Below are 27,973 nucleotides of genomic sequence, written 5' to 3' on the forward strand. Positions count from 1 at the left end.
GCTGCAGAGTGAGAAATGTGCTTCAATCGCGCGGAAAATCTTCAATGGAGCCATTCATCATCAGTGTAAATGACAACTCGACAGATAGTGAGATGAGTGATGACAGTGACTAAGAAATCTTAGACTGCCTTTTAGCTAGAAACCGATTCTTAATTTATTATTTATTATTTATTTATTTACATATTTTACGCCCACATTGGAGCACTGAAATCAATACATTTGAGTTAATTTCTTCTTCTTCTTCTCCCAGAACTTTTTCATCCTCTCCGACCTGGAAGCCCTTTGTGTGTCCGATATAGTATATTGTTTCCGTTCAACTGCTTTTAGTTTGAGACTTATGCTTTTGTTCTTCAAAATCCTCTTCTCTTTTCTGTCTTTGATTTGTTGCCGAGTTATACCCAATTCTTCCAAATCGTCCTGAACTTCTTTGAACCAATTATTATTGATTTTATTCTTCAAAAAGTAATCGAATAGTTGTTTCAATATCCTGGTGTCTGCTAATCTTGATATGTGACAGAAAAAGGAAATTCTTCTTTTACGCATTGTAGATATTATTGATTCACATTCACGATAGACAATGTTGTTAGGCAACAATCTCCACTGTCCATCAACTTGGTGTTTTTTATTAATAATTGTTCTAAGAATTCTTCTCTCAGTTTTCTGTAATTTGTCTGTTGTAGATTTTACATTTAATTTGAATAAAGTTTCACTAGCATAGGTTGCCTCTGGTTTAACTATGGAATTATAGTGTTTCAGCTTAGCGTTTATCGAAAGAGATTTTTTTTTATAGGTTGGCCAGGTAAGTCTTTGTGCTTGTTTAAATTTAGTTGTTCTGTGTTCTATTGCTTCTTTTTCATTTATGTTCCATGTTATTATTTCCCCAAGATATTTGAATTTCTGAACAATTTTAATCTCTTTATTACTGTTCAGCTGAATAACTGGTAAATCAACTTTAAAAGTTGGCATCATTTCTGTTTTTTCAAATGAAATTTGTAATCCCATTTTTTTAGCTATAATTTCTAGTTGTTCAATTTGAAATTTAGCCTCTTCTATTGTATTTGCAAGTAATGCTAAATCGTCCGCAAAAGCAAGGCAGTTGAGTTTAATATTTCTACCGATCTTGATAGTTGGTTGGCATTTCTTGTTCCATTCACGCATAACCTTCTCCAATGCACAATTAAATAACAATGGTGAAAGTCCGTCTCCTTGTCGAAGTCCAGTTCTTATAGTGAATGATTCTGATAATTCACCTCTAAATTTAACTTTTGCCTTCGTATTTTTAAAAGTCATATTAATGAGGTTAACAAGTTTTTGATGTAAGCCAAATTCTTTAAGGCTTTTTAATAATGAGTCACGATGAATACTGTCGTATGCTTTTTTAAAATCTACAAACGTGATGACCAGACCCTTACTTCGAACTCTTTGGTGCTTCATTATCCATTTTAAACTAATGATTTGATCTGGACAGCTTCTACCTGGTCGAAATCCTCCCTGATATTCTCCAAGTTCTTGGTCGAGTTGTTCTTGGATTCTTGTGTATATAATCTTGGATAAAATCTTGTATGTAATATCAAGTAAGGATATCCCCCGATAATTATTTGGATCGGAACGATCACCTTTCTTGTGCAGCGGGTGGATTATCGCTGTATTCCATTCCTCAGGAAGCTTCTCCGTGTTCCAAATATCAATGATGTATTTATGTAGGTTTTGAATAGTCTGATCATTAGCATTCTTCCATATTTCTGCTACTATTTGATTCTCTCCTGCTGCTTTGTAGTTTTTAAGTGCATTAATTGCCGTTTTCACTTCATTGTAAACTGGTGGTATAATCTTTTGTAATGGAGTTTTATTTTTTGGGTTAGGATCAAATTCTAAATGTTCCACAGGATCCTCACAATTAAGTAACTCTTTAAAGTATTCTGCAAGAATGTTAGCATTATCCTGATTATTGTGTGCCATTTTACCATTTTTATTTCTTAACATAAGTGTGGGAGGGGTAAATTTAGATTGATATTGCTTGAATGTTTTGTAATAGTCTCTTGTTTTATGCTGATTGAATGTTTCTTCTATAGTGCTAAGCATTTCCTTTTGATAATTCCTTTTAATTGTCCTAATTTCTTTAGCTGTTTGTCTTCTGGCATTAATTAGTTCTTCTCGAGATTTTTCCGTTTTCCTCTGTTGATCATTTATCCATGCCTTGTGTCTTGCTTGAATTGCTTTGTCACGATTCTTAATTTATTGTAAATTAATGTAAACCTATTCTTTAAAGTAGTTATTTTTCTATGTTACTCAATCCAATATACATTATTCAAATATAGCTGCCTCTGTGGACCAGTGGTAATGTCGGCCTCTGGATCCCAGGATAGCGGGTTCAAACCCGGCAGAGGTAGTCAGATTTTTGAAGGGCGGGAAAAATTCCATTCGACACTCCATGTCGTATGATGTCGGCATGTAAAAGATCTCTGGAAACACATTTGGTGTTCACCCGACAAAATTAATTAAATCTCAGCCATAGACGCCCAAGAGAGTTTTGGTTTACTCGGTCTGCCATCTAGTGGGCCTAGAGTAAAGCGGAACGTCAAAATTGAAGAGCTGACAGCCAAATGGCGGCAAATTGAAATGTCTGCACACGGTAGCTGAGGCCATATGACTATTATTGTTGTTATTATTATTATTATTATTATTATTATTATTATTATTATTATTATTATTATTCAAATATTTGAAGATATAATGTTATAAACTGATACAGATTCATATGTAATCCGAAAGTAGTTACAGTGTCCAGCAGCCTGTGCTTGCGCACTCGCGCCTCGAACTGCCTCAGCGTCATTTTCCAGGAAAACTACAAGACTCATGGAAATATGTTTCAGATAAAAAATGTAAGTCAGACGATTTTTTACATTTTGCCCGCAGACAAAATTTTATCAGCTGAAGAAGTAGAAACTTGGCCGCTTACTGAAATTTTCAATACAGGATTCTACGGATTTAAACTTACTCGTTCAAGATTTTATTTTTAATAATTATTTAAAGTGGTTTATGTGGAAAATAGTTATACCACTGAAATCAGCAGTCTTTTCTGAAGCTTGGAGGAGCTTGAGAGAGAACAACTTGCCTCGCGCTCCGAATGATGTCTTCAGTTAGACATTTCTTCGCCAGTTGCTACATAACCTTGACAACAGTGTAATTTCTCTGACCCGCCTAATTTGGTGGCCGCGACAGCTACAGTTGCCTTCCATTTCCAATTTATATGTTTGCTGGAGTGGTAAATTTTATTTCCCACTTCGCGAGGTCCATTGCTTAACGTCAAGCTAGGAACATAGCAATCATATACCGGTTATGGTACTTTATTCAAATCCTGAATAACAATGATACCTTATCATAAGAACTGTGTTGTTGCCTCGTATACACTTAGCAAAAAACATCATCATAATGTAAAGAGCTAAGGCTGGAGTTCTTCAATCCCAGCGATGTCAACTTCACTTTCACTATCTGAGCCACTGCTTGACAAATCCTCACTGCTGCTGCTGCTAGTCACATTAATTGTTAGGCACTCAATTTCAGGTTCCAAAAGGCCCTCCGACTGTATATATTGTTCCTCAATATCTCTGACATGACGGCATACTAAACCCCACTCTTCCGCACCAATTTCAGAAAATCTCTGAACGCAAAGATTTTTAAAATCATCCAGCTTGAAGGTTGTGTTTTTCTGTGCCACCCATTGTTTCACGTCACCCCAGATTTTTCCGATGCTGTTCTAATCTGGATTATAAGCCGGCAAGCGAAGAACAGTGTGCCCATATTCATGTAAAAGACGGTCCAGAATATAGCTCTTAGTTTGAGGCTTATTGATCTTTATATGTTCATAAAGTTCAGTCTTGAACATATCATTTCCATAAGGTATGTTGTGCTCTGTTAGCCAGTTCTGCATTTCCTGTTTGCGAGCGTTAGAAATAGGGCATTTATCATACTGAACGTTGTGATAGGGTGCATTGTCTATCACAAGAACAGATTTTGGTGGCAAGTTTGGCAGAAGCATTTCTTTCACCATTTCATGTAGTTCGTGGCATTAATTTCTCTATGGTAATCGCCGGATGTCTGATTTGATTTAAATATCAAGAGGGCATTCGTAATAAAACCCAGCTCATAGCCTGCATGAACAATAAGGCACTGTCCTTTCGATATCGGCGATTTAAGACCCTCTGTAGGAGATGTGGTGTCACACCAAGCCTTCGGTGTTGTGTGGGAGCTGTTAATGTAGGTTTCATCACTGTAAAGTATAGGACGACTCTCCTGATGATGCCTAGTAACAGAACGCAAAAATGTGATTTGAGCACTTCGAATATCATTACGCTCAATTAGCAAACACCTGTTAGTTTCTACCCTTTTCCACCAAAATCCAAGTTCTTTGAAATTTTTTCGCAAGCTACTGCCTTGGCCCTTGTACTGTATACTTTTTTTTAGTTTTGCCAACACAGATTTCACAGTCTGAATTTCTTTCTCAGTTATATAAAATTCATTGATTGTCCTTCGAATAATGCACATGTCAAAATCATCTAATCCAGTGCACGGACGCTTTTTTCTTTGTTCTTGCGGGGTGTATTGAATGATGCCAACGTTCCTGCCTGGACCTGTAGCAATTGTTTCTTCATGGACCTCACGGTGCACGCACTTACACAAGTTGCAGCACACACACGCTCCTGCACTTTTTTGGCTGGAATAATAAATTTTTCATCGGCTTCTTTCTGCATGAACTGTAACACGTTAGACACTATTTCTCGACCGTGAGAACAAAGAGTTTTTCTGTATAGTTTTGAAAGGACGGGAGGCATATTGTTATCACTATTTCGCACAAGTGAACAGTCACAGCGCAAGGAGCACTGTTAGGGAGACACGTTATCGCCAAACTTGCCTCAGATTAACTACTGCGCACCCAATCGCGTGCACCTCTAATCCAAGTAAGGTGCACAGAGGCAGGTGCACTAGAGATGAAGGATCGCCGGCTAGCAGGCAGAAGAAAAGCAGAGCTGTTGTTTAACTGCACAGGCTCTACCAGGTGTACCGGGTTCGATTCCTGGCAGGGTCGGGAATTTTAACCATAATTGGTTAATTCCCCTGGCATGGGCACTGGGTGTATGTGTCATCATTTCATCCTCATTACAATGTTTAGGTCGCCTACAGGCATCAAATCAAAAGATCTGCACCTGGAGAGCCAAAGTCCTCGGACACATCCCGGCACTAAAAGCCATGCGCCATTTCATTTTTTACCTGTGGGAGGCCACAAGTCAAAGTCCCATACAAGTACAGACAATGAGAAGAAAATGGGGATGGTTTGGGCTTACCCAGAGAAGAACACAAGAAAGTATCACAAGGCAGGCATTGAGTTGGAATCCACAAGGTAGTCGAGGCAAGGCAGACCAAGGATTACCTGGAAGAGAACCATATATAGGGAGATTGCTGGAGTTAACAAGACATGGAGGGAGGTGAAAGCATTGGTGGCAGATAGAACAAGCTGGAGAAATTTCATCGAGGCCCTATGTTCCACCTGGAATTAAAGGAAATAAGTAAGTCAAAACTACTGATGTCTCTGGAGAGAGCCCATTGCAATTTCGAAGAATGAAACCAAAGATGCACACTGAGAGTATCGAATTAGAAATTAACAAGTAAGCCGTTGCGTGGAAAACATCCGCACTAAAGAGTATGCTGGAATTGTCATTACAAACAGACAGAGGTGGCTCTATATCGTGCAATTTACTTATAAAGAAAGTATACCCTGTATACCGCTTCAGAAAATGAGTCCACTAAGCTCCACGATGTAGACTCAGATGATGATGATGATGATGATGATGATGATGACAAAGATCTTGAATCAGGATTAGACCTTGAAGAAAGAGAAAATAGCCCAGATTTGATGAATGACCAGATCATCAAGAATGTAATAAAAAAGTTTGCTAAGTGGTTCTTATTTTCAAAAGAGCATCCTTGAAGAATGATACCATTCTTCAAAAATATGTGAAGATAGAGCATGGCAAGGAAGTAAGTTTACTGCTTGATTGCAAAACTAGATGGAACAGCCTCTACACAATGCTTGAGCGTTTTGCCTTCTTTAAATTTAGTGTCAGAAAGGCGCTTATAGATTTTAATAATCCAGTGCGGTTGGAAGAGTCCGATTTCGAGCTCATCGATGAAATTATCATTAATGTCTTGGCTACAGTCAAATTAACTGTAGAAGCACTGTGTCGCACTGATGCGAATTTATGCACATCTGATGCTGCCCTTAAGTTTCTTTTTATGCAGTTAAATTACAATAGCTCCGAGTTGGCTTCTCCATACAAGATACATTTACAAAAGCGCATGAAAGATCGCCAAAGAAATGAGTTGAGTGGCGTATTATGCTACCTACAAAATTTTCACAGTGTCAATGTGGTGTTGGCGTTCGATGATGAAATAAAGCGTATATTCTCAAGTCTGAGCAAAGTCCTGATAAAAAACCCGATTGTTTCTTTGAGAGATTAAATGGTTAAAAAAAATGGCAAAGAGGAAGAACAAAATTTGCAAGTCAAGCCTAAAAATACAGAAAAAAGTGATTTGACGTTCAAAGAAAAGCTTCAGCTGGAAATAGAAAACAGCATGAAATTTATGTCTCTTGAAGCATTAAATGAAGATGAATTTTCCAGAATTGTTAAGAAGGAAATGAACCTATACGAGTCTTCAAATTCTACTCGGAGGTATAACCTAGAGCAGGTTTAAAAGTATTTACTTACGATTCCTCCAACTTCCATCGAACCTGAACGCGCTTTCTCAACAGCTACATATATGTGCGACAAATTGAGAAGCAGGCTTGGTGATGAGACACTGGACACGTTGTTTTTTCTCAGATCATATTTTTGCAATTCAAATTAGAATGTTCCTATTAAATTAGTTTTCTTTATATTTACGAGAAATGTGACTAATTAATTTTATTTTAAAATACCTTTTGCTAAGAAACTTTCAACCTACTGCTTATGTTGTTACATGAAAGTCATCTATTTAGTCTATGTTCAGAGAGATTGTTGTTAATTTCCACATTTTATTTTGCATAGTTTGTTACTTTTTTTTTTTTTTTTAAGTGCATGTAAGTTTAAAGAGATCTCACTGATTCTTGGAAAAGAATAATTTTAACATAGAGACTGAGTGATTTTAAATCTGGTTAGTCTGGCTCTGTCTGATTAGTTAGAGTGATTAGATTAGCTAGGTGTATATCCGTAAAAATGTTGATTTTGTCTAAATTGTGATTTGCTGATTAAACAGCTGATTTCTGTAAGATTTTCTTATTTTTTATTTGTAACCTTCAATCCCGGGACTGACCCAGTGTAATCCCAAAAACCCAGGATTAGAAATAAGGGCCAGGATCGAATTCCCTAAACATAGCAATAAAAAATTAAAAAATCAGGTATTCATATTCAGACCCCAACATTTTATTTATTTTATTTATTTATTCAGGATCAGCAACAGCATAATGCCAAATTACAGGTTCTATTTCTCTTTCAGGAAACTGAAAAAAAGTGTCTTTTTCTCGAAAAATTTGTATTCTGTGTTGATGTTTTTCATCTCATTGTTTCAGTGCCGTGAATCTCATGATTTCATGCTTACCAAGCAAGAGAAACATAGCACTTGCTACAAAACTATGCTTAAATTTTTGGGATATATGAATTTGGTTTCGAAACAGATCAGGCTCACAACAGTTCACAATTTAGTTTCTTTGAAAGCTCCTATGTATCATACTAATGTAGTTGGTTTGTTATTGGTCATGATAAATTTTCCAGTTAACTCATTCCTGGTTGCCAGCGTTTTACCCCAGTGTTCTAAATTTGGCTTATCTGTTGGTAAATAGCACATCTAAAAGACGCATGGCTAGTGCATAACGTGCAGGCCACTGTGTAGGATGGTTGGAGCCACCAACAATGCCAATACACTATGAGAGACTTTTAGAGAGAGTGTGATCCGCAAGAATTCTTGATTTTTTTATTGGCCCCTGTGCAAATGTTGTCATGTTTGTTAGTCTTGTGCTGAAATGAAATGTCTTATGGCTTTTAGTGCCGGGATATCCCAGGATGGGTTCGGCTCGCCAGGTGCAGGTCTTTCTATTTGATTCCCGTAGGCGACCTGCGCGTCGTGATGAGGATGAAATGATAATGAAAACACATACACCCAGCCCCCGTGCTATTGGAATTAACCAATTAAGGTTAAAATCCCTGACCCGGCCGGGAATCGAACCCGGGACCCTCTGAACCGAAGGCCAGTACGCTGACCGGTCAGCCAACGAGTCAGACAGTCTTGTGCTCTTCACACCTTTCAGTGCATAGTTATTTTATAATCCCCAGCAGAAAAGGTTTTCATATTACTTCTCTCGTGTTTTTCACACCTTTTAATATTCTCCTCTCATCTTTAGAAATGGTAGCCTAGATTTTTCATTGTATCTGTGGATACACAACGTAAAATGCGGTCATGTCTGAAAAATTGTATGTAGTGTTTCCATATCACTGTTGGATACTTTTTATCAGTGCATTCAGTAGTACATTTTCTTGATTAACATGTTCTTTTTCCTTGTTCCCTCCCCCATGGGTGGGGGCGGTAGAATAACACGCACGGTATCCCCTGCCTGGCGTAAGAGGCAACTAAAAGGGGCCCCTGGGGCTCTGAACTTTGGAGCGTGGGTTGGTGACCATGGTGCCCTCAGCTGAGTCCTGGCATTGCTTCCACTTACTTGTGCCAGGCTCCTCACTTTCATCTATCCTATCCGACCTCCCTTGGTCAACTCTTGTTCTTTTTCGACCCCGACGGTATTACATATGGAGGACTAGGGAGTCCTTCATTTTCACGCTCTTCGTGGCCCTTGTCTTCCTTTGGCCGATATCTTCATTTTTTGAAGTGTCGGATCCCTTCCTTTTTTCTCTCTGATTAGTGTTATATAGAGGATGGTTGCCTAGTACATCCTCTTAAAACAATAATCACCACCACCACCACTTCCCTTGTTCCCTGCAGAAATGTCTTAACGAGGTTTTACTGTATATAGAAAGATAAGAACATTTAAATGAAGACATAATAGGATTTGTTAAGGTGGCCTCTCCAGTGGGTGTTGAAGCATGCCCTGCAGCTGATGCTGAGAATCAGAAACAAGGTCATCGGGAGCCAAAAAGAAATGGAGGTAGAACTGGATTTGATGAAAAGAGAGCCAAACTATTAGAAGAAGGCAGTGTGTGAAGATGACCAGTGTCTCCTTAGCTATTATGTACTCCTTCCTGTGTTCTGTCTTTCTCTGTCTCACTTTGTCAATTAATGTGCTGGCCCTAAGAATTTTGACGCGTTGTCTGTTCCAGGGAGCTGCACCTCTCGACAGTTCACCTCAGCTGCTGTCCAGTCCCAGTCCTCCTCGCCCAGAGCAACAGATACACTTGGCGCTGCCCGTGATATCTCCCGTGAAGCTCGAACCCACCGTGGACGAGTCGATAAGGATCAGCTTGGAGCAGAGGTTGTTACTGGACCAACACATGAGGAAGCACGTTCAGCTGCTAACACAGCATTTTCTGCAAACATATTGTCACCCTCAACTGGGCTATTACGCTGCTGCTTGCAAGAGAGACCTGGTGAATACTTGAATATTTTTTGAAGGGAACAAACAAGTTATACAGGGTGTCCCAATGAGGAATGGTCAGTATTCAGGAATATGATGGGAACGATCATTTGAAGCAAAAAAAAAAGCATAAACAATGTGTCACTGCGACTTTGGCCGCCAGTTTCAAACCGGCGAAACTTCGAGTCGACCAACTCGACGGATCTGCGAGTTTCAACGTATGTCCTATTCCGAATGTTTTCCGAGATAGAACACTAGCTGCAGTACCCGTCGTTGACGGGACAATCATGTCAAATGTGCAAAGCTGTCTAACTCCCCAGCTACTTTCCGCCAATATTCAGGCATGCTGTTTCAGTAGTAATCCCATGTATCGGAGATAAGCGGCAGCAGAAGAGACCAATCACAATGGTCAGTGTAATGTTATTGTTGATCCGTTTTATGAGCTTTTGATATTGTAGGCCTTCACATTTAGTTCTCTTCCGATTCTGGGATATTAGAGCATCTAATGTAAAGACAGTCCTTCCTTCTTTTATGGCTCCCACTTCTTTTATTCTTCAAGCGATCGTTCCTTCACGATTTTTATAATCATCATCGCATTTGTCCTTGTTGATATGGACTAATGACGATGCAGTTCTACATCTTAAGGCAATCCTGTCAAAAAACATCACCAGTGAACACAGTTAAATATATTTCCATGTTAGCAGTGCTTGGTGTTGATATGGACTTTTCAACAAAAATCGAAATTCATTAATATCTCTGTTATCATAGACAGTAGAGCAAAAATGTATAAGACATGAATGATCAGAAATGTAATTCTATATAACATTAGTTATGCTGATTTTCAATGCTACTGTTTTTGATGGGTTTGTAATAACGCTACCAATACTGTCGGGGCGACGACATGATTAAATTTATATTTTGATATACCACAATGAAATAAAATGTACCATAATTGATAAGACAACGTTAGGTGATCAAACGTGCTCAATAAAATATAATAAGAAGTAGGCTATGATGAGGAAAATCGCGCAGTAAGGAAGGAACTAGGCCCAAAAGAAGATGACCAGAATAACAGTGCAAAATAATATATAAATATATTTTAACAACCATAAGTTAACAACCAGATAAAAATTTGGAAATGGAAGAAAAATCTAAAAAAAGATGTGCCACATTTACAAAAGTATACAATATGCATCGAAACCAGAACCCTGAAAAGAAAAGGTACGCATGGGGAGGGAAAGGGGACTAGGATGAGAAAGGATCTTCTTCACCGGGTAATTGAATAGTTTAGCAGTAGCAATAGATCATAAATGAGAACTGAAGAAGCTTTCTTTTTGCAAATAGTCCGTAGCGCAGTTCATAAGTAGAAAAGGTCTATGTGAAATTTTTTAAAGCGAAACATTGCCACTCGACTGAGTAAAGTATTTATAACAGGCAAATGCCAGAATGAAGGTAAAGTCCAAATGTAAACAAATGCGTTATAAGCCTTGCTCACCGAGTTGCAGCAGATAATATCCAGCTGAAGTTGACATAATAACACAGCACAGTTGTTAGCGTGTGTAATCCACCACTCCGCCACGTAAGCCCGACTCAGGGATGGATGGGCGGAGAGGGCAATTTAAAGAGGAAAGGAACTTTCCAGAAACGAAGCAAAGGCTATACACACTAGCGAGTTCTAGAAAGAACAAAGTCACGTGGTGCACAGTACACAAGCACGGCAAAGTGTAGCACAGCTGACGTAATCAGTCGAGTTGACAGTAGATGAGCAATGTACATCGTGCGGCGAGCGTGGAGTAGAAGCAAGCAGCGCCAGGCAAGGTAGGGAAATGTAGAGTATATACGGAGATCGTAATAGGTTCAATTTCATTCCATAATCATCAAACTTCTTACACCATGCATTCATATTATTTTGCACTCCCTTCTCTGTTTCATCCCATATTGCTACATCGTCTGCAAACACCAGGGCCTGAAGATCTTTACTAAAGGCATTTGGTTATTCATTAGAAGAGACCTAACTTGGTGATAAAATTGTGTTCCTTTTTGGACTCTGTTAGGGATTTCAGCAGAGGACTTTGCGTCCCTAGTTACAATACCACCAGGATATTGAAAATGGTTAGCGTTTTCTAGTTTCTTGCCATCCAGTTGGATGTTAACTTGTAGGGATTGCCTGCTGACTGTCATCACTGCTGTTTTTGTGTGGCCCAACTGCTTAAACTTCTGGTTCCAAGTGTTTAATTTCTGTTGATCTTCTTCTCCATTAACAAAAGAAATTCAAATTTAATTAACTTTCCATACTCAATTTTGTAAGATACCAAAATATGAAAGAGAAATGAGAGATCATGTGACTAAACACAGTATTTGGGATGAAAATGGTTGGAGGGGAGTTTATGGTTAATAGGTGAATTTAAGTGGCTTTTTAAATGTTTGTTTGTGTCTATCCTGAAGAGGGTTTTTTTTTTTTTTTTTCATGTTAAGGCGAGTCTGAAATACCTTGCTGGCGACAACCCGCATTCTGCGTTCCTTGCTGCTAACTTGATGGATGCCATTCAGCTGATCGAGAAGTGGGAGGAGGAACTGTCATCGTCAAGGAGTGAAAGGGATTCCTATCAAAGGTGAGTTACCGTACATATAATACTCGTCATGTAAGACTGTACACTAAAAGGCAAATATCGCCGCCCTATTCTCTTTTTTTTTTTTTAATGACTCATCACTGCTGCCAACTTGACTAGCTACATATTGAAATCACGAGATGTAACCATCAGCAAACTAACCTCAGTGTAATTATCAGTAGTGGAAGTTACCCAAGTAAATGTTAATAAATGATCAATCAAGACATTCGTAATTGTCGGTTTTCAAGCTTAACAAGGAATTAAGGAAACGCACTTTCTCTCGCTCTCACTTAATTTAACTTTATATATTTCTGCTTTAATTTTGATATACACATTACTATAACCATATTCTTTGGCGTTTGCCTGGTGTCATTTTCATACGGAAAAAGAAAATGTGCTTTAATTGTACCAGCCAATGCAACACTGGTGACTTTAACAATACAGGTGTGGCAATACATAACACTAGCAAGTCACGAAATAAACCATAACGTGCCAGATTAACAGTAAGACGTTGTATTGGCAAGTAGGGTCCCTAAACCTAACAGTTAGAAGATAAATGTAAAACTGTAAATCACTACCTTCAGTATTAACAGGGGAGAAAGAGTAAGGTTGTACCTTTAGTGTATAGGCTTACATGGCAGGGACTATACCTGGTTTATATAAGTTTCTTACATTCTACCTTTAATTTTTTTATTATCTTGTCCCTATTCGTTTGGAGTGAGGTAATGGATTTGCCGAAGTGTCTGGTCTTCCATTCCCTTGGTCTGGTCATAGTTGCAGCGTGGGAGGTTGAGGGAAATTCTGTAGAAGGGGGGGAGTGCTGCTTCGTCATCTTATAATGTATTTTTGCAGCATTCCCTTTCTTTCTTGATATTAATATTACTTCCCAGGTTCATCAGGAGACTGGGTTTCAACACTCGACGAGCTCATCCAGGACTGAGAAGGAGCAGATCTAAATGAACTGGGAATGATGAGAAGGGAGCCTGTTCGAAGATGTGGAGATTGTTCTTGTCCTTTTGTGTTTCCATGTTTGTCCTTGCCTTCTCTTCCTGTTGCTCCGTCTTCCTGCACCGACCTAGCTTTGTGTCCTGTTGTGTGTTCCCATTCTTGTTTTTATATTTCTATATACAGTGAAACCTCATTAGTGCATTCCTAATTAACACGTTTTCCTGCTTGGCACATCGTAAATTCGAAGTCCCAATTTTCATCCTATTGAATGTATATAAAAATACCTCACTTATTGCGTCATGAATTTTTGCGATTACCGCTTAGTACAGTCACATTTTTCCTAGCCCTGATAACGTTATTTGTCATCCTGTGTGAAAGAAACGTGATTTCAGCTCGGGTAAGAGCCGTCGCCACAGTTGCTGATTACGGAAAAAGACCTTAAATTCCTGAACTTCACAGGATAATTGCACCTTCAGGGAGCAAGCCATTAGCATCAGGAATGTTCATTTTTACTTGCTGGTTAGCAGTGAGATTGCTGAATAACAGAGTGAGCCTATTGGTGCTTGTATTTCGCATTCCATTGAGAAGTTAGAAATTTATTTCGTGTTGAGTGGTACAGTGAAGTGTAGCGAATATTTGATGCGTGATACGGTAGCCTGAATCTGGATTAGGAACATAATCGTGTGAAATTGACTTTTTTTTTGCTATTGGCTTTACGTCGCACGGACACAGATATGTCTTATGGCGACGATGGGGCAGGAAAGAGCTAGGACTAGGAAGGAAGCGGCCATGGCCTTAATTAAGGTACAGGCCCAGCATTTGTCTGGTGTGAAAATGGAAAACCATCTTCAGGGCTGCCGACAGTGGGGTTCGAACCTACTATCTCCCTGATGCTGGGTACTGGCCGCACTTAAGCGACTGCAGCTATCGAGCTCAGTTGAAATTGACTTGTGTGGTGCATATTTGTCTTGTGATACCCTGGTTATGGATACGGAAAAAGTCTTGAAATTCCTTACTAATGAAGACAAAATTCAAATCTCTCAGAAAGTGGACTCGTGTCCACATCTTAAAGCGCACAGAGGCCGTGATTGTTGACCTCTCCCCTCGACTTTCAACCCGATCGTTCGAGTTGGTCAAAGTTTATTCAAAATGGCAGCCAGAGCCATTCCTCCCAGTCACACATGGTCGAGTGTAACCTCCCAATTCATTGTCTAAAGGTGTGACCAGAAAATAATGATTAATCACCCACCGCTCCGAAATAAAAGCCTTCTACTAACATTTGTTGTAGAAAGAATGTGATCTGCTAGAATATTTTTATTGGCCCTCGTGCACGTTTTCATATTTGTTATTTGGTGTTTTTCTCACCTTTCATTGCAATTGTTATTCTGTAAGCCCCAGCGGAACTGGTTTTCATATATGTTCTTTCATGTTTTTGACGCCTTTTAATACTTTCCTCTCCTCTTTAGAAATGGTAGATATAGTTTTCACTGTACCCGTGGATACACGACGTAATATCCCCTCATATAATATATAGATAAGAAAAGGTTCCTCCTTATCAATACAATTTTATTATTAACTACAGGACCGGTTTCGACCCTAAACAGTCATCAGCTGTGCATTGATACCTTCACATATGTCAAATAATAGTTAATGTGCCTTTCTAAATGGAGAAGCCATGGGGAAGCATTATGTCCAAGCGTCCCAATCGGGCGTGTTTGAGAGTAAAGTGGTTAATATAATACAATTCAGGTACTTAGGTTTGGAGTTATCTTTTAGGCCTAAAATCCGTTTGTGGAACTAAACTTAAACTTAATTCTAAATTACAAGTACATTAAACACTTAACAATACATAGTGCTTGTTAAAATCACATGTTAAAATACACAGTACATGTTTAATCCTTTCGTTGAGATGAATTTATACGTCTTGCATAAGTTACGTTCTTGTTTTGAGTCCAATATAGTTATAGAATAAATCAGTGCTAGCGTTCGTGGGCAGTGCTCTCTTAGGAAGTCCTATTTTGAGTTAAAATGTCTCCACTTGTATGGGTGGTAAAATCCTCTATTATTAACAAATCCATTATATAGACGGAGGTAAATATGTGCAGCTGTGATTGGTATTATCTTTAGTATTGGAGTATATTGTGGTCTCGGTTGTGCGTAAGTATTTCTGATGCAGTGGTGGCTTCTACCTCGTCTGTAACTGTATGCTGATATATGTTGTTATTGCTGTCGTGGTTGGGTTGCGTTGGATTTGACTGCCTGGCGTGTACAGTACACGCTGCACATATTTACCTCCGTGTATATAATGGATTTGTTAATAATAGAGGACTTTACCACCCATACAAGTGGAGACACTTTAACTCAAAATAGGACTTCCTAAGAGAGCACTGACCATGAACGCAAGCGCTGATTTATTCTGTAACTGTATTGGACTCAAAACAAGAACGTAACTTATGCAAGACGTATAAATTCATCTCAACGAAAGGATTAAACATGTACTGTGTATTTTAACATGTGATTTTAACAAGCACTATGTATTGTTAAGTGTTTAATGTACTTGTAATTTAGAATTAAGTTTAAGTTTAGTTCCACAAACGGATTTTAGGCCTAAAAGATAACTCCAAACCTAAGTACCTGAATTGTATTATATTAACCATTTTACTCTCAAACATGCCCAATTCAGACGCTTGGACATAATGCTTCCCAAAGGCACATTAACTATTATTTGACATATGTAAAGTTATCAATGCACAGCTGATGATGACTGTTTAGGGTCGAAACCAGTCCTGTAGTTAATAATAAAATTGTATTGATAAGGTGGAACCTTTTCTTATCTATATATTGGTGAATTATCAATACAGAAATGAAACTAGTAAATCAAGATATGCCCTCATGTCGGAAAAATCACAGCTAGTGTTCCCATATCCCTGTTGGATAGTTTTTATTCGTATATTCAGTAGTGCGTTTTCTTGCTTAACACATTCTTTTCCTTGTTCCCTGCAGAAACTTAAACCTTGTTTTATATATATATATCTATATATCTATATACATTTATTACTCCCTTTCGTAAATAAAGAATATTCAATGGTCAGTACACACGTTTCATAAATTTAGTCTTACGTACATAGGAACATCGTAGGAACACACACTAGGATAAACACTGTGGCATTTCAGTGCAGGAAGAGGGAAAAATGGAAAGTAAACCCAAAAGGACAAGGAGAGTCTCCACATCTTCATACACTGATGTCTTCAAATAGACCGGCTTTCATCAATCCCAGTTCTTCTGCATTCATCTGTTCTCAGCACTTGATGAGCTCATTTCTGCTTCCCAGCTTCATCAAGAAGGCGGACATCAACACTCATTGAGGGGCCGTCTTGACAGATCTTCAGTCTTAATATGGTAAGTGTAGGATAAGAAGAGGGCCTGATAAATACAGAAGAGAGAGAAAAGATATACAGCTGTCAAAAGACTTTGTGCACAGGACAAACACACAATGAGAAAAGGAACCAAACGGATTTAGAAATATTTGCTGCTTTGGTTTCTTCTTCGAACTGAATTTTAAAGAAAGGAAAAATTCACACTTTATTTGAGATTATATTATATACCTTTTGTTGTTTTGAAAATAAGTTGCTGGAAACACAGAACAAATTTTTAAATGTCTGGTGACAGTTCCTGAATTGCCTAATTTCCTGTTAATAATGTGCCCACCACACGACAGTATCTCCTGTGTTGACTATGACGTTTTTTATTCCAGCTTATGAACTCAAACCCTCTATCTTTCATAAGGAGATATAAACTGGATATTTAAAATAAACTAAGCTGACTGGCTCTTGTAGTAGAGCCCAAGTTGGTGGGTTTGATTGCAGTTCAGTCCGTTGGAGCCATCTTCATGTCGGTAGATTTATCTTCATGTAAAAAACTATTCTCACACTTTGGCATTTCCGAAAATTCATGAAACTAGTCAATGGATCATTATATTATTATTTCTGGCCTCATGGTTTAGGCGTAGCATGCCCGCCTCTTACTCCGGGCATGATTCCCAACCAGGTTAACCATTTTATCTTGTACTTCAGGGTTGGTTTGAGGTCCTGTCAGGCCTACATGATAACAATTGAGATGACGGTCCCGGTCTAAAAAGCCAAGAATAATGGCCAATTTGGTTCGTAGTGCTGACTGCGTGTCACTTCATAATCTGCAGGCCTTCAGGCTGAGCAGCAGTTGCTTTGTAGGCCAAAGGCCCCTCGGTACCTGTAGTGGCAGGGGATTGATTCATTCATTCATTATTGATAGATAGATATATAGATAATTACATGGGGTTCAGCGCTGCATGTAGATTAAGCCAATTTTTACGGCTGGATTGGTTGCCTTTGCTGCTCCCAACCCTGTGTTTAGGGGTGTTTTCACTACTACATATTTCTTTGGTAGTTTGTAATGCAGTATGTAAATGAAGAAAACATGAACACACAGACACCTGGTCTCTGAGAATTATTATTATTATTATTATTATTATGTAAGTATATTGAAATTTACTTTTTCTTTCTTTTCTTTCCAGCTTTATTCTCCGGGAAATCAACAAAGGGTAAGTGTTGTCTGTGTTTTGAATTAACTATGCTTTTTGCATATTAAACTGTTTGTAGAATTACAGGGTGATTCTTTTTGGACTGAGCCTTCTGTATAGGACAGTTGATCTGAAAACAGATCGTTGTAAAGATAGTTTCATCCAGGAGCTGTTTTATTTCTTATTTCTTACACAATACTGGTGATCACAACTGCGAGCTTACTGCATCTTGCTTCAATCTGGCTTACTATACCACCATCATGGGTGAACACTCGTCTTAAATATTTGAAAATGATCCACTTGTTCCATTCTCGCATTCCCTTCCTGGTATTCATTCCCCGTAGGTTTCTTCCCTGGTGACATCACTTTGGTCTTGGAAATGCTCATTTTCATGTCACGTTCCCAGCATCTCCTTTCAAGTTCCAAGATATTACGAAGGTGTGTTAGAAAATAACGGAATTAATTTTATGGGTTACAATAATCTCGCGCTGGAGTTTGCAGGTGGTAGTACTGGAAAGGTCTAACCTTCAGCGATACAGTGCGAAGCACGTCACTCGCCTCAGACTTCTCAGTTGCAGGGGCAGCTGAGGAAGGAGGCCATGTTCACTGTGCCCAACATGGATCTCAAGTTGCAGCAGCGCACTTCAATTAGATTTTGTGTTCTCCTGGATGGACAAAACTCCAACACAAACAGTGGGAATGTTGCAGCAAGCTTACAGAGAGGAAGCCAAGGGAAAGACTCAAGTTTTTGAGTGGCACAAACACTTTAAGGAGAATAAAACTGATCTTGAAGATGCTTCACGCCGCGGTTGACCTCAACTTCGAAAACCGACATCATTGTGAACACAAATCGATATCATGGTCTGGGAAGACCACCGTTTGACCATTGAACAGATTGCTGGAATGATAAACATCTCCTATGGATCAGCCAAAGACATTATACGTACCACGACAACGCTCCTGAGCATCGGGCAATCACGACATAAGCCACAATAACCGAATCGAGCATTGAGGTGATGCCACATTCACCTTATTCACCGGACCTAGCACCAAGCGACTTCTACCTATTTCCTGCAGTGAAAAAACGAACTACAGCATAGCATTTTCAAAGTGATCAAGATATTTAAAAAATGCAATTTCGGGTATATTCAACAGGCTATCAAGATGGAGCTTCAGGGGGGTGTTTTGAACAGTGGACTGAACGCTGGAACCGTTGTATTATGTCTGAGGGAGAATACTTTGGATGTCTGTAAGTAAATTTGAATAAAGGTAGCCAGTATTTTGCTGTAATAAAATTATTCCGGTTATTTTTTGACACCCCTTCATAGCTTTCATCGCAGTCTGTCATTAAGACCAAATCTCATCGACATAGTCTGAACTGCTCACTATGTTATCAACAGTTATGTAAAAGTATTTGTTTTGTTTGTGTCAGTTTTTTTTAATTTTTTGTTGTTGAAAAGGTTGTATTGATTCCATAAACTGAAGGAATGGTTCCAGGACATTCTATATGTATTCTTACCTGTCTATTTCTGTGCTAGGAGGTTTGAGTGGAATAGAAGAAGAATGTACACTTGCGCATTCCCACCCAAGATGATGGAAGTCGTCAGCCGAAGTTCTGTTTTCCTCTACCCGCTTCTCCTTCCACCTGTGCCATTTAGATGTGATGGTTTCAGGAAGCCCCAGTACCTGCTGTCAGAAGATGAGTAAGTATTTCTTCTTGTCTACGTAGAGTAGTGGCAGGGGAAAGGTGCTCTGATCGAGGCGTCAGGAGAGATTTAGTAATGCCGTATGCATATATGATACAAAAAAATATACGTTATTTATTTTTAAAGGTCATTCCAAATACCAGTGTTCACATCTGTACTTCTATAACATCTTCGGTTTTTAAGATATAAGTATCCTCATAAAAATAATTCAACTCCTTCCTCACTTCTTTTCATCCCCCCTCCCCCTCAAAGGGGATTTTCCAAAAACAAAAATACATGTGTCTTTATTTTTAAAGGAGATTCCAAATACCAGTTTTTATTTCTTTAACTTGTTAAGTGTATCGGATATACTCATTTTAAAACTTCACACATTTTCAGTTCTCTTCAGTCCCCTCCCACTTAAAGTGGATTTTCCGAAGACAAAAGAAATACGTGTTTCTTTATTTTTAAAGGAGATTCCAAATACCAGTTTTCACGCTTTTGAACTGTTCGGTTTTTGAGATATAGATATACTCACTTAAAAATTTCACCCCCCTTTTCACCGCCTTAGCGACGGAATATCCAAAAATCCTTCCTTAGTGGGCACCTACACAGTAATATAAAAGTATCCCCAAAATTTCACTACTTTATGTCCAGTAGTTTTGGCTCAGCAATGATGAATCAGTCAGTCAGTAAGGACATGTTGAGGTGGGGAACAAACAGAGACGGAGTACCAGCTCAGTTCGACATACTTGAGTGAGATTATTGGAAATTATGGAATGAAAATCAGCGTCCAAAAGAGAAAGATAATGGAGCTGCCTAGAGGAGAAAGGAAAGGGAATTATAAAAATAATGGGACAAAACCTTGACAATGTGGAGAGCTTCAAGTACTTGGGAAGCAAACAGATGCAGGGCTGGACATGGAGATCAGGGAAATGCATTTTACCAGTGTGTGAGAAATCTGGTGTGGAGGAAGGAAGTGATGTACAAGATGTACTACTGCCCAATACTGATACACTGTATGCTGCAGAGACCAGGACAAGATCCAGGCCAGTGAAATGAAATTTTCATAGAGTATGATAGGAAAAATAGGGTTACCAGATCCATAATAGACTACAGTGAAACCTCAATTCTCCGTTTTTGGAGGGACCCGGGGAAAAAAACATACGATACGGGAAATCGGAAAATCCGGGAACGAATTAAAACCGTCAACAGTTTGACTGTACTTCACAGTAATGAAATATATATATATCATTTTATTTGTACAAAAACGCCTGCATTAAATACATTAGTTTAAAAACTTTATATTTTAAATTCAGTTTTACCGAGAAACTTCGACACTTTCCCGTGAAAACGTCTTTCAGGCCAACAACTTTCATCAGTCAAGCTCATCGAAAAATATTCTACTAAATAAGTTATCAGAATTATATTGATATCTAAGAAATTAAAAACCACATCTGAGACTCCAGTTTCACTATTGCTGCAAGGAGAGTGTATCGGAGTTATTATGCCGATCAGGAAAACATTATAATACAGTCACTTAAAACGTCTACGGTAGCTACGTCTGTTTATTTCACCTTGAATAAAACTAACTGGAACAGGTACAGTTATTTACAGTAATCGTTATCTGACGACAGTCTCATGTAAATTAGAAGACTTTGTTTTAATAACCTAAAAAAGAACAATGTAACTTATTTATCAGTAAAGGTTTTCATGCTGTATTACGAACTTACAGCGCAAAATTTAACTTCGAGTTCACCTATGTTTTTGGCCTCGGTACTTTCCATTAATGATTTTTTTTTTTTTTTGACCGATAAACAGGCGAGAAATGTGGCTTGCATGATAGGCATAATTACTGGTGCAGTTCACATGAACCTACCTGTGGTATTATAGTTAGGAAAGATAGCTGAAAACACGTAAATAAGCATAGGTTGTAACACGTCCAGTCACATAATCAAGTAAGCTAATCACAACGCACAAATACAAAAATGATACCAAAATTCATTAAATCCCAGAAGATGTAATGAAACCCTCTCACACTCACAAAAATAAAGTGTCACATCGCACACATATAGGTTACGCACTGCACACACAACACTTAAATTGTCATTTCTTCAGTCACAGAATACAGTAGTCACTTTGTAGTAAAAAAGTCTTTAATCATGAGTTGTTTTTTGTTTTGTCGTGCCTTAACACGGTACAGTCCTCCCTCAATATTTAAAACGTTCTGTAGTTCGCTGCTGTCTGTGTCATACGCTGTAATATAGTCGCGAATTTTGTCAAAGGCGGCTAATGCTTCTGCAAACGTTGGCAGGGGTTCAATTTCATCTTTGTCTTCCCCCTCGCTCGCAATCTCATGCACGGCGCTTGCACTGGCTGTGGCAGTAGCATCATCACACAGCTGTTCTATGCTCTTTACACCACAAGTGGCGAGCTCACTATCGATTGTAGCGTACGTCTCGAAGTTAACATCTCTCGGTGAAGCTTCTCCCAGTCCTCACTGAAAAGTTGTTCTTCGCTGCCGGTGTTGGTGTCATTCGTGTCTCTACTTTCGCCAAAGCCACATTTATGAAAACAATTTTGAATGGTGGAGGGCGAAACGTGGAACCATGCTGACACTACAAAGTGGATTGCCTGTAGAATACTGAACTTTGTCTTCACTTCTTTCTCGGCGTCCAACATACACACAGCCCTTTCCACCAGCTGCTTGCGGTAGTACCCTTTAAAGCACTTTATCACCCCCGCATCCAGAGGCTGAAGGACACTGGTACAGTTCGGGGGATAGAAAATAACTTTCACATTTCGTAAGAAAGAAAGTTCCTGCGGGTGGGCGGCACAGTTATCTACAAACAAAATTATTTTTCTCGCTTGAGCACCCATAGAACCATCCAGTCCGTGAAGAAAATCCAAAAAAATGTCTGGTCATCCAAGCTTCACCGTTCGCTTAGTATCGCACTGGTAACTTCTTCATGTTCTTAAAGCATCTCGGTTTCGCTGCTTTGCCTATAACGATAGGGATTCGTTTGTCTGACCCGTCACTGTTACAGCACAACAAATAGTTATGCGGTCCTTTGCATTTTTGCCTCCATGACAAGATTCTCCTTTAAGAGCCAGCGTGCGATCCGGTAATCAGTTGAAAAATAGGCCTGTTTCGTCCGCGTTATAGATGTTCTTCGGTTCGTATCCTTCAAGCAGCTCTGGGAGATTTTCCCCCCAATCTTCCACAGCCGAACCGTCAACTGCAGCACTCTCGCCGGCGAGCTTTTTATACACCAGCCCGTGACGCTCCTTAAACCGGGAAATCCATCCATTTGAAGCAGAAAAATTTTTGATACCCATTCTTGCAGCGATGCTTTCGAGCTTTTACGCGAAAAATGTTACCATCCACAGGAATTCTCGACGCCCGAGCTTGCTGATACCAAGAAAAGAGAACTGCTTCCATTTTAGAATATCTCGATTCCTTCCCCGTTTTTCTATTCTTTGCGGAGGATCCACATTTTTTTACTTGTTCACGTATCTCTTGTTTTTTCCCTATTATTGTATTCAGTGTCGAAGCAGGTGACCCTAAACGTTTCGCGATATCAACTTTTTTTTCTGTTGGATTTCTTTCAACTTCCTCTATAATCTGAAGTTTTTCGTGCAAGGTTTTCACATGCTTTACAGGTCGCGCCATTTCAATACTGTACTGTGTAAGCAAACCGAAACTCGACTGCGTAAATTGTTGGTTTTCACCAGCTAGTAACACAGCCAACTGAACGAAACATTCAACAGAAAGCTCTTAATAAAGCGCAAGTTGGCAGAGGCCTTCATTGTTAGCCTGGTACAGAATGTTCCTTAACTCATTGCGGACCGTTAACGGCGTAAGACGTTCAAGCTTGCTCCTATGCTGCGGGCCGTGGACGGCGTAAGACGTTTAATGTTCCGCGCGAAGCAATGCTGCTTATATTCGTCATCTATGCATTCTTACACCTTAGTCAGCGTTACTGGTTGTAGCAGGAAGTTGGTTGACCTTGTTGAGATAACCCTCGCGTTGAGTGGGCTCATGTTTATCTCGGCAGTTTTAGCTGGAAAATCTCATAACTTCCTCACGCGTCAATTCGATACTTGAGATTCCAATGCAGTGCGTGTCGTCCTTACCGAGTGTAGTATAATGGCTTATAATACAACGTTTCTTACGGAATATTAAATAGATATTGTTCACAATGCTTATTCTGGTGATGAACTTATTTCTGAAATAGACTCAGATAGTGAAAGTGAGAGTGGTGAGGAAATTGCGATTCCCGAATCCGATAGGCCTATAGAGAAAAGTGAAGTGCCTGATACATATCATTCTAGTTATTGTCCACCCGTTCCACCATTTACAGAGAATCCAGGTATAAATGTTCAAATAGAAAATAAGCAGGATATTTTGAATTACGTGAGTATTTTCATGAATGACGAATTTTATCAGTATGTTGAGCAGACCAATCTATACGCGAGTCAAGTGATAAGAGCGGTGCCCCGGCCTTTCACAAAGAATTCGATCATGCAATCGTGGAAACCGATTAGTCCATAATCCTGATATAAAAATGTACTGGACCGAAGACCCTGTTATTCATACTACGATATTTTCGAAAACAATGTTCCGAATACGCTTCCTTCATATTCATTCCTTCACTTCGGTGACAGTAATCGTTATGCCGAAAATATAGATAGGCTGTATAAAATTAGACGTATTTTGAAACCTGTCACACCATATATCTCACCTTAAATATTTACTACAGGTAAGCACAAAGTATCATTTTTCTAACACTTAGTTTAGGAGTAAATGTAAGTTGTATTAAGTGATGCACGTCAAGAGGGCCGGGCATGAAATTGGCCGGTCCAGGCATTCAAGTGTCCCGCTCAGAAGCAGGTACTGAACGTGTAAAGTATCATCGCGCAACATATCCGACTAAATTAAAATACGCTAGACTCGCAAATTCGATTCCTGCCGTCCATTCTCGAAATCTTGAGAAACGCTTGATCGAGGATTTAGCGTTGATGGGACTGAAATTTCTGGACGGTTTATGCGGGAAATCGTTTCTTCGAGGAACGGATAACGCAGGATTTTTAATACAGGTGCTCGCGGGACCACGTAATTTGAATGAATATTACAGGAAAACGTAGTTTCGGGGAACGGATAATCGAGGTTTCACTGTATATCTTAAACGATTTCGAATTCAGGAAATCTGTTTGGAATGTACGAGTTTCCAGGGATTTTTCGATGGTACAAACCACTATCTGATCTGTAGTGAACTAAGTATCTCTAAACCTAGGGTAGAGAAAGTGAAATCTGTCTGCAAATGAATAAGGGTAGAAAATCTCTAGGACGAGGAAATTAGACAGAAATATTTGGATATGATTAGTGAGAAGTTTCAAACCGTAGACAGTAAGCAGGTTCAGGATATAAAAAGTGAATGGGTGGCATACAGGGATACTGTAGTAGAAACAGCAAGGATATGCCTAGGAACAACTGTGTGTAAAGATGGGAAAAGGCAAACATCTTGGTGGAATGATGAAGTGAGAGCAGCTTGTAAACGTAAAAAGAAGGCTTATCAGAAATGGCTCCAAACAAGGCCCGAGGCAGACAGGGAATTGTACATAGATGAAAGAAACAGAGCGAAACAAATAGTTGTTGAATCAAAAAAGAAGTCGTGGGAAGATTTTGGTAATAACCTGGAAAGGCTAGGTCAAGCAGCAGGAAAACCTTTCTGGACAGTAATAAAGAATCTTAGGAAAGGAGGGAAAAAGGAAATGAACAGTGTTTTGAGTAATTCAGGTGAACTCATAATAGATCCCAGGGAATCACTGAAGAGGTGGAGGGAATATTTTGAACATCTTCTCAAGGTAAAAGGAAATCATCCTGGTGGTGTTGCAAACAGCCAAGCTCATGGGGAGAAGGAAAATGATGTTGGTGAAATTACACTTGAAGTGGAAAGGATGGTAAATAAACTCCATTGTCATAAAGCAACAGAAATAGATGAAATTAAACCTGAAATGGTGAAGTATAGTGGGAAGACAGGGATGAAATGGCTTCATAGAGTAGTAAGATTAGCGTGGAGTGTTGGTAAGGTACCTTCAGATTGGACAAAAGCAGTAATTGCACCTATCTATAAGCAAGGGAACAGGAAGAATTGCGACAGCTATCGAGGTATCTCATTGATTAGTATACCAGGCAAGATATTCACTGGCATCTTGGAAGGGAGGGTGCGATCAGTGGTTGAGAGGAAGTTGGATGAAAACCAGTGTGGTTTCAGACCACAGAGAGGCTGTCAGGATCAGATTTTCAGTATCTGCCAGGTAATTGAAAAATGCTACGAGAGGAATAGGCAGTTATGTTTATGTTTCGTAGATCTAGAGAAAGCGTATGAAAGGGTACCGAGGGAAAAGATGTTTGCTATACTGGCAGACTATGGAATTAAAGGTAGGTTATTAAAATCAATCAAAGGCATTTATGTTGACAATTGGGCTTCGGTGAGAATTGATGGTAGAATGAGTTCTTGGTTCAGGGTACTTACAGGGGTTAGACAAGGCTGTAATCTTTCACCTTTGCTGTTCATAGTTTACATGGGCCATCTTCAGTGGGCTTGGCAGACTGATGTGTAATAGCAACTTGTGGCTCGGTGAGGAAAGCAACGGGAAACTACCTCACTCCTCATTTCCCTAGTACGCCTCTTCAGTGATGCCTAGGCCATCTATGACAGCTGATGGCGGAACTGTTGAGGATCCAACCAGCCTTCGGGCTGAGGACTAAACATACATACATACATCTGCTGAAAGGTATAAAATGGCAGGGAGGGATTCATTTAGGTGGAAGTGTAGTAAGCAGTCTGGCCTATGCTGACGACTTGGTCTTAATGGCAGATTGTGCCAAAAGCCTGCAGTCTAATATCTTGGAACTTGAAAATAAGCGCAATGAGTATGGTATGAAAATTAGCCTCTCGAAGACTAAATTGATGTCAGTAGGTAAGAAATTCAACAGAATTGAATGTCAGATTGGTGATACAAAGCTAGAACAGGTCGATAATTTCAAGTATTTAGGTTGTGTGTTCTCCCAGGATGGTAATATAGTGAGATTGAATCAAGGTGTCGTAAAGCTAATGCAGTGAGCTCGCAGTTGCGATCAACAGTATTCTGTAAGAAGGAAGTCAGCTCCCATACGAAACTATCTTTACATCTGTCTGTTTCAGACCAACTTTGCTTTACGGGAGTGAAAGCTGGGTGGTCTCAGGATATCTTATTCATAAGTTAGAAGTAACAGACATGAAAGTAGCAAGAATGATTGCTAGTACAAACAGGTGGGAACAATGGCAGGATGGTACTCAGAATGAGGATATAAAGGCTAATTTAGGAATGAACTCGATGGATGAAGCTGTACGTATAAACCGCTTCGGTGGTGGGGTCATGTGAGGCGAATGGAGGATGATAGGTTCATCATCATCATCATCGGTTTGCCCTTCCGGCGAGCCTAGTAGGATGTTTGAAAATGAGCGTCTTCCAAAGTTGCCTATTCAAAAACATTTCGTTGTCCAAGACAGATTCCCAATTCCATCCTCTTCTCTCCATGTCTTCCCTCAGTTGGTCCATCCGTCTTCTTCTTGGTCTTCCAGCTGGTCTTCTACCTGTTATTCTCTTTTCCAAATAAGCACATGGTAACCTTGTGCTATTCATTCGTTTAACATGCCCAAACCATTTAAGTCTAGATGACCTAAGTCTTTCCTCCATCAATTCATTTAGACCTAGGTTAGATCGGATCTCATTATTTTTCACATCAAGTCGGGTCTTTTGGAGGGCAGTTCTAAGAAATTTAATTTCACAGGCTTGAATCCTACTACAATCCTTTGATGTTAGTGTGCAGGTTTCCAGAGAATATGTAAGGATGGGAATGAAATATGACTTGTACAGGGTCATTTTTGTTTTTTGTGGGACCTTCTCATCCCATAGTAGGTGTGTAACGATACTGTAAATTTTAGAGCCTTTGGTTACTCTGTTTGTTATTTCTATCTCAGCTCTGTTATTACTAGCCATTACGCTTCCTAGATAACTGAATTGGTGTACTACTTCAACTTGGTGGTCCTGTATTTTTATGTTGCATTCTGTATAATGTCTGCTGATTTTTAATGCTACTGTTTTTGATGGGTTCAATTTCATTCCATAATCATCAAACTTCTTACACCATGCATTCATATTATTTTGCACTCCCTTCTCTGTTTCATCCCGTATTGCTACATCGTCTGCAAACACCAGGGCCTGAAGATCTTTACTACCTTTTCCTTTTAGTTCCTTTAAAATGGTATCTATAACTGCTATGAATAGAAGAGGTGATAAGGCACTTCCCTGTTGTACTCCTTTTGTTGTATAGAACCATTCAGAGTGACCGTCACCAATTCTGACACATCTTTTATAATTAGTATATAGCATTTGGATCTTCCTAATAAGGTCTCCCATACACCAAGTTTTCTAAGACTTTTCCAAATAGTTGATCTAGGAACATTATCATATACCTTTTCAAGGTCCATAAACACAATAATTAGGTCT

General features: G+C 39.2%; 1 protein-coding gene across 2 annotated transcripts in view; it reads left to right on the forward strand.

Annotated features, from left to right (window-relative positions):
• Positions 1-27,973, forward strand: part of LOC136884621 (GON-4-like protein) — a 77,005-nt gene that overhangs the window by 37,094 nt on the left and 11,938 nt on the right. For both annotated transcript variants that reach the window (XM_067156844.2, XM_067156845.2), the window contains exons 10-13: positions 9,360-9,626; positions 12,089-12,225; positions 17,724-17,750; positions 19,268-19,432. In XM_067156844.2, coding sequence (XP_067012945.1) covers positions 9,360-9,626; positions 12,089-12,225; positions 17,724-17,750; positions 19,268-19,432 — 596 coding nt within the window. The remainder of the gene's footprint in view (positions 1-9,359; positions 9,627-12,088; positions 12,226-17,723; positions 17,751-19,267; positions 19,433-27,973) is intronic.

Source organism: Anabrus simplex, chromosome 13, assembly GCF_040414725.1.
Source record: "Anabrus simplex isolate iqAnaSimp1 chromosome 13, ASM4041472v1, whole genome shotgun sequence".
NCBI classification, from domain to species: Eukaryota; Metazoa; Arthropoda; class Insecta; order Orthoptera; family Tettigoniidae; genus Anabrus; species Anabrus simplex.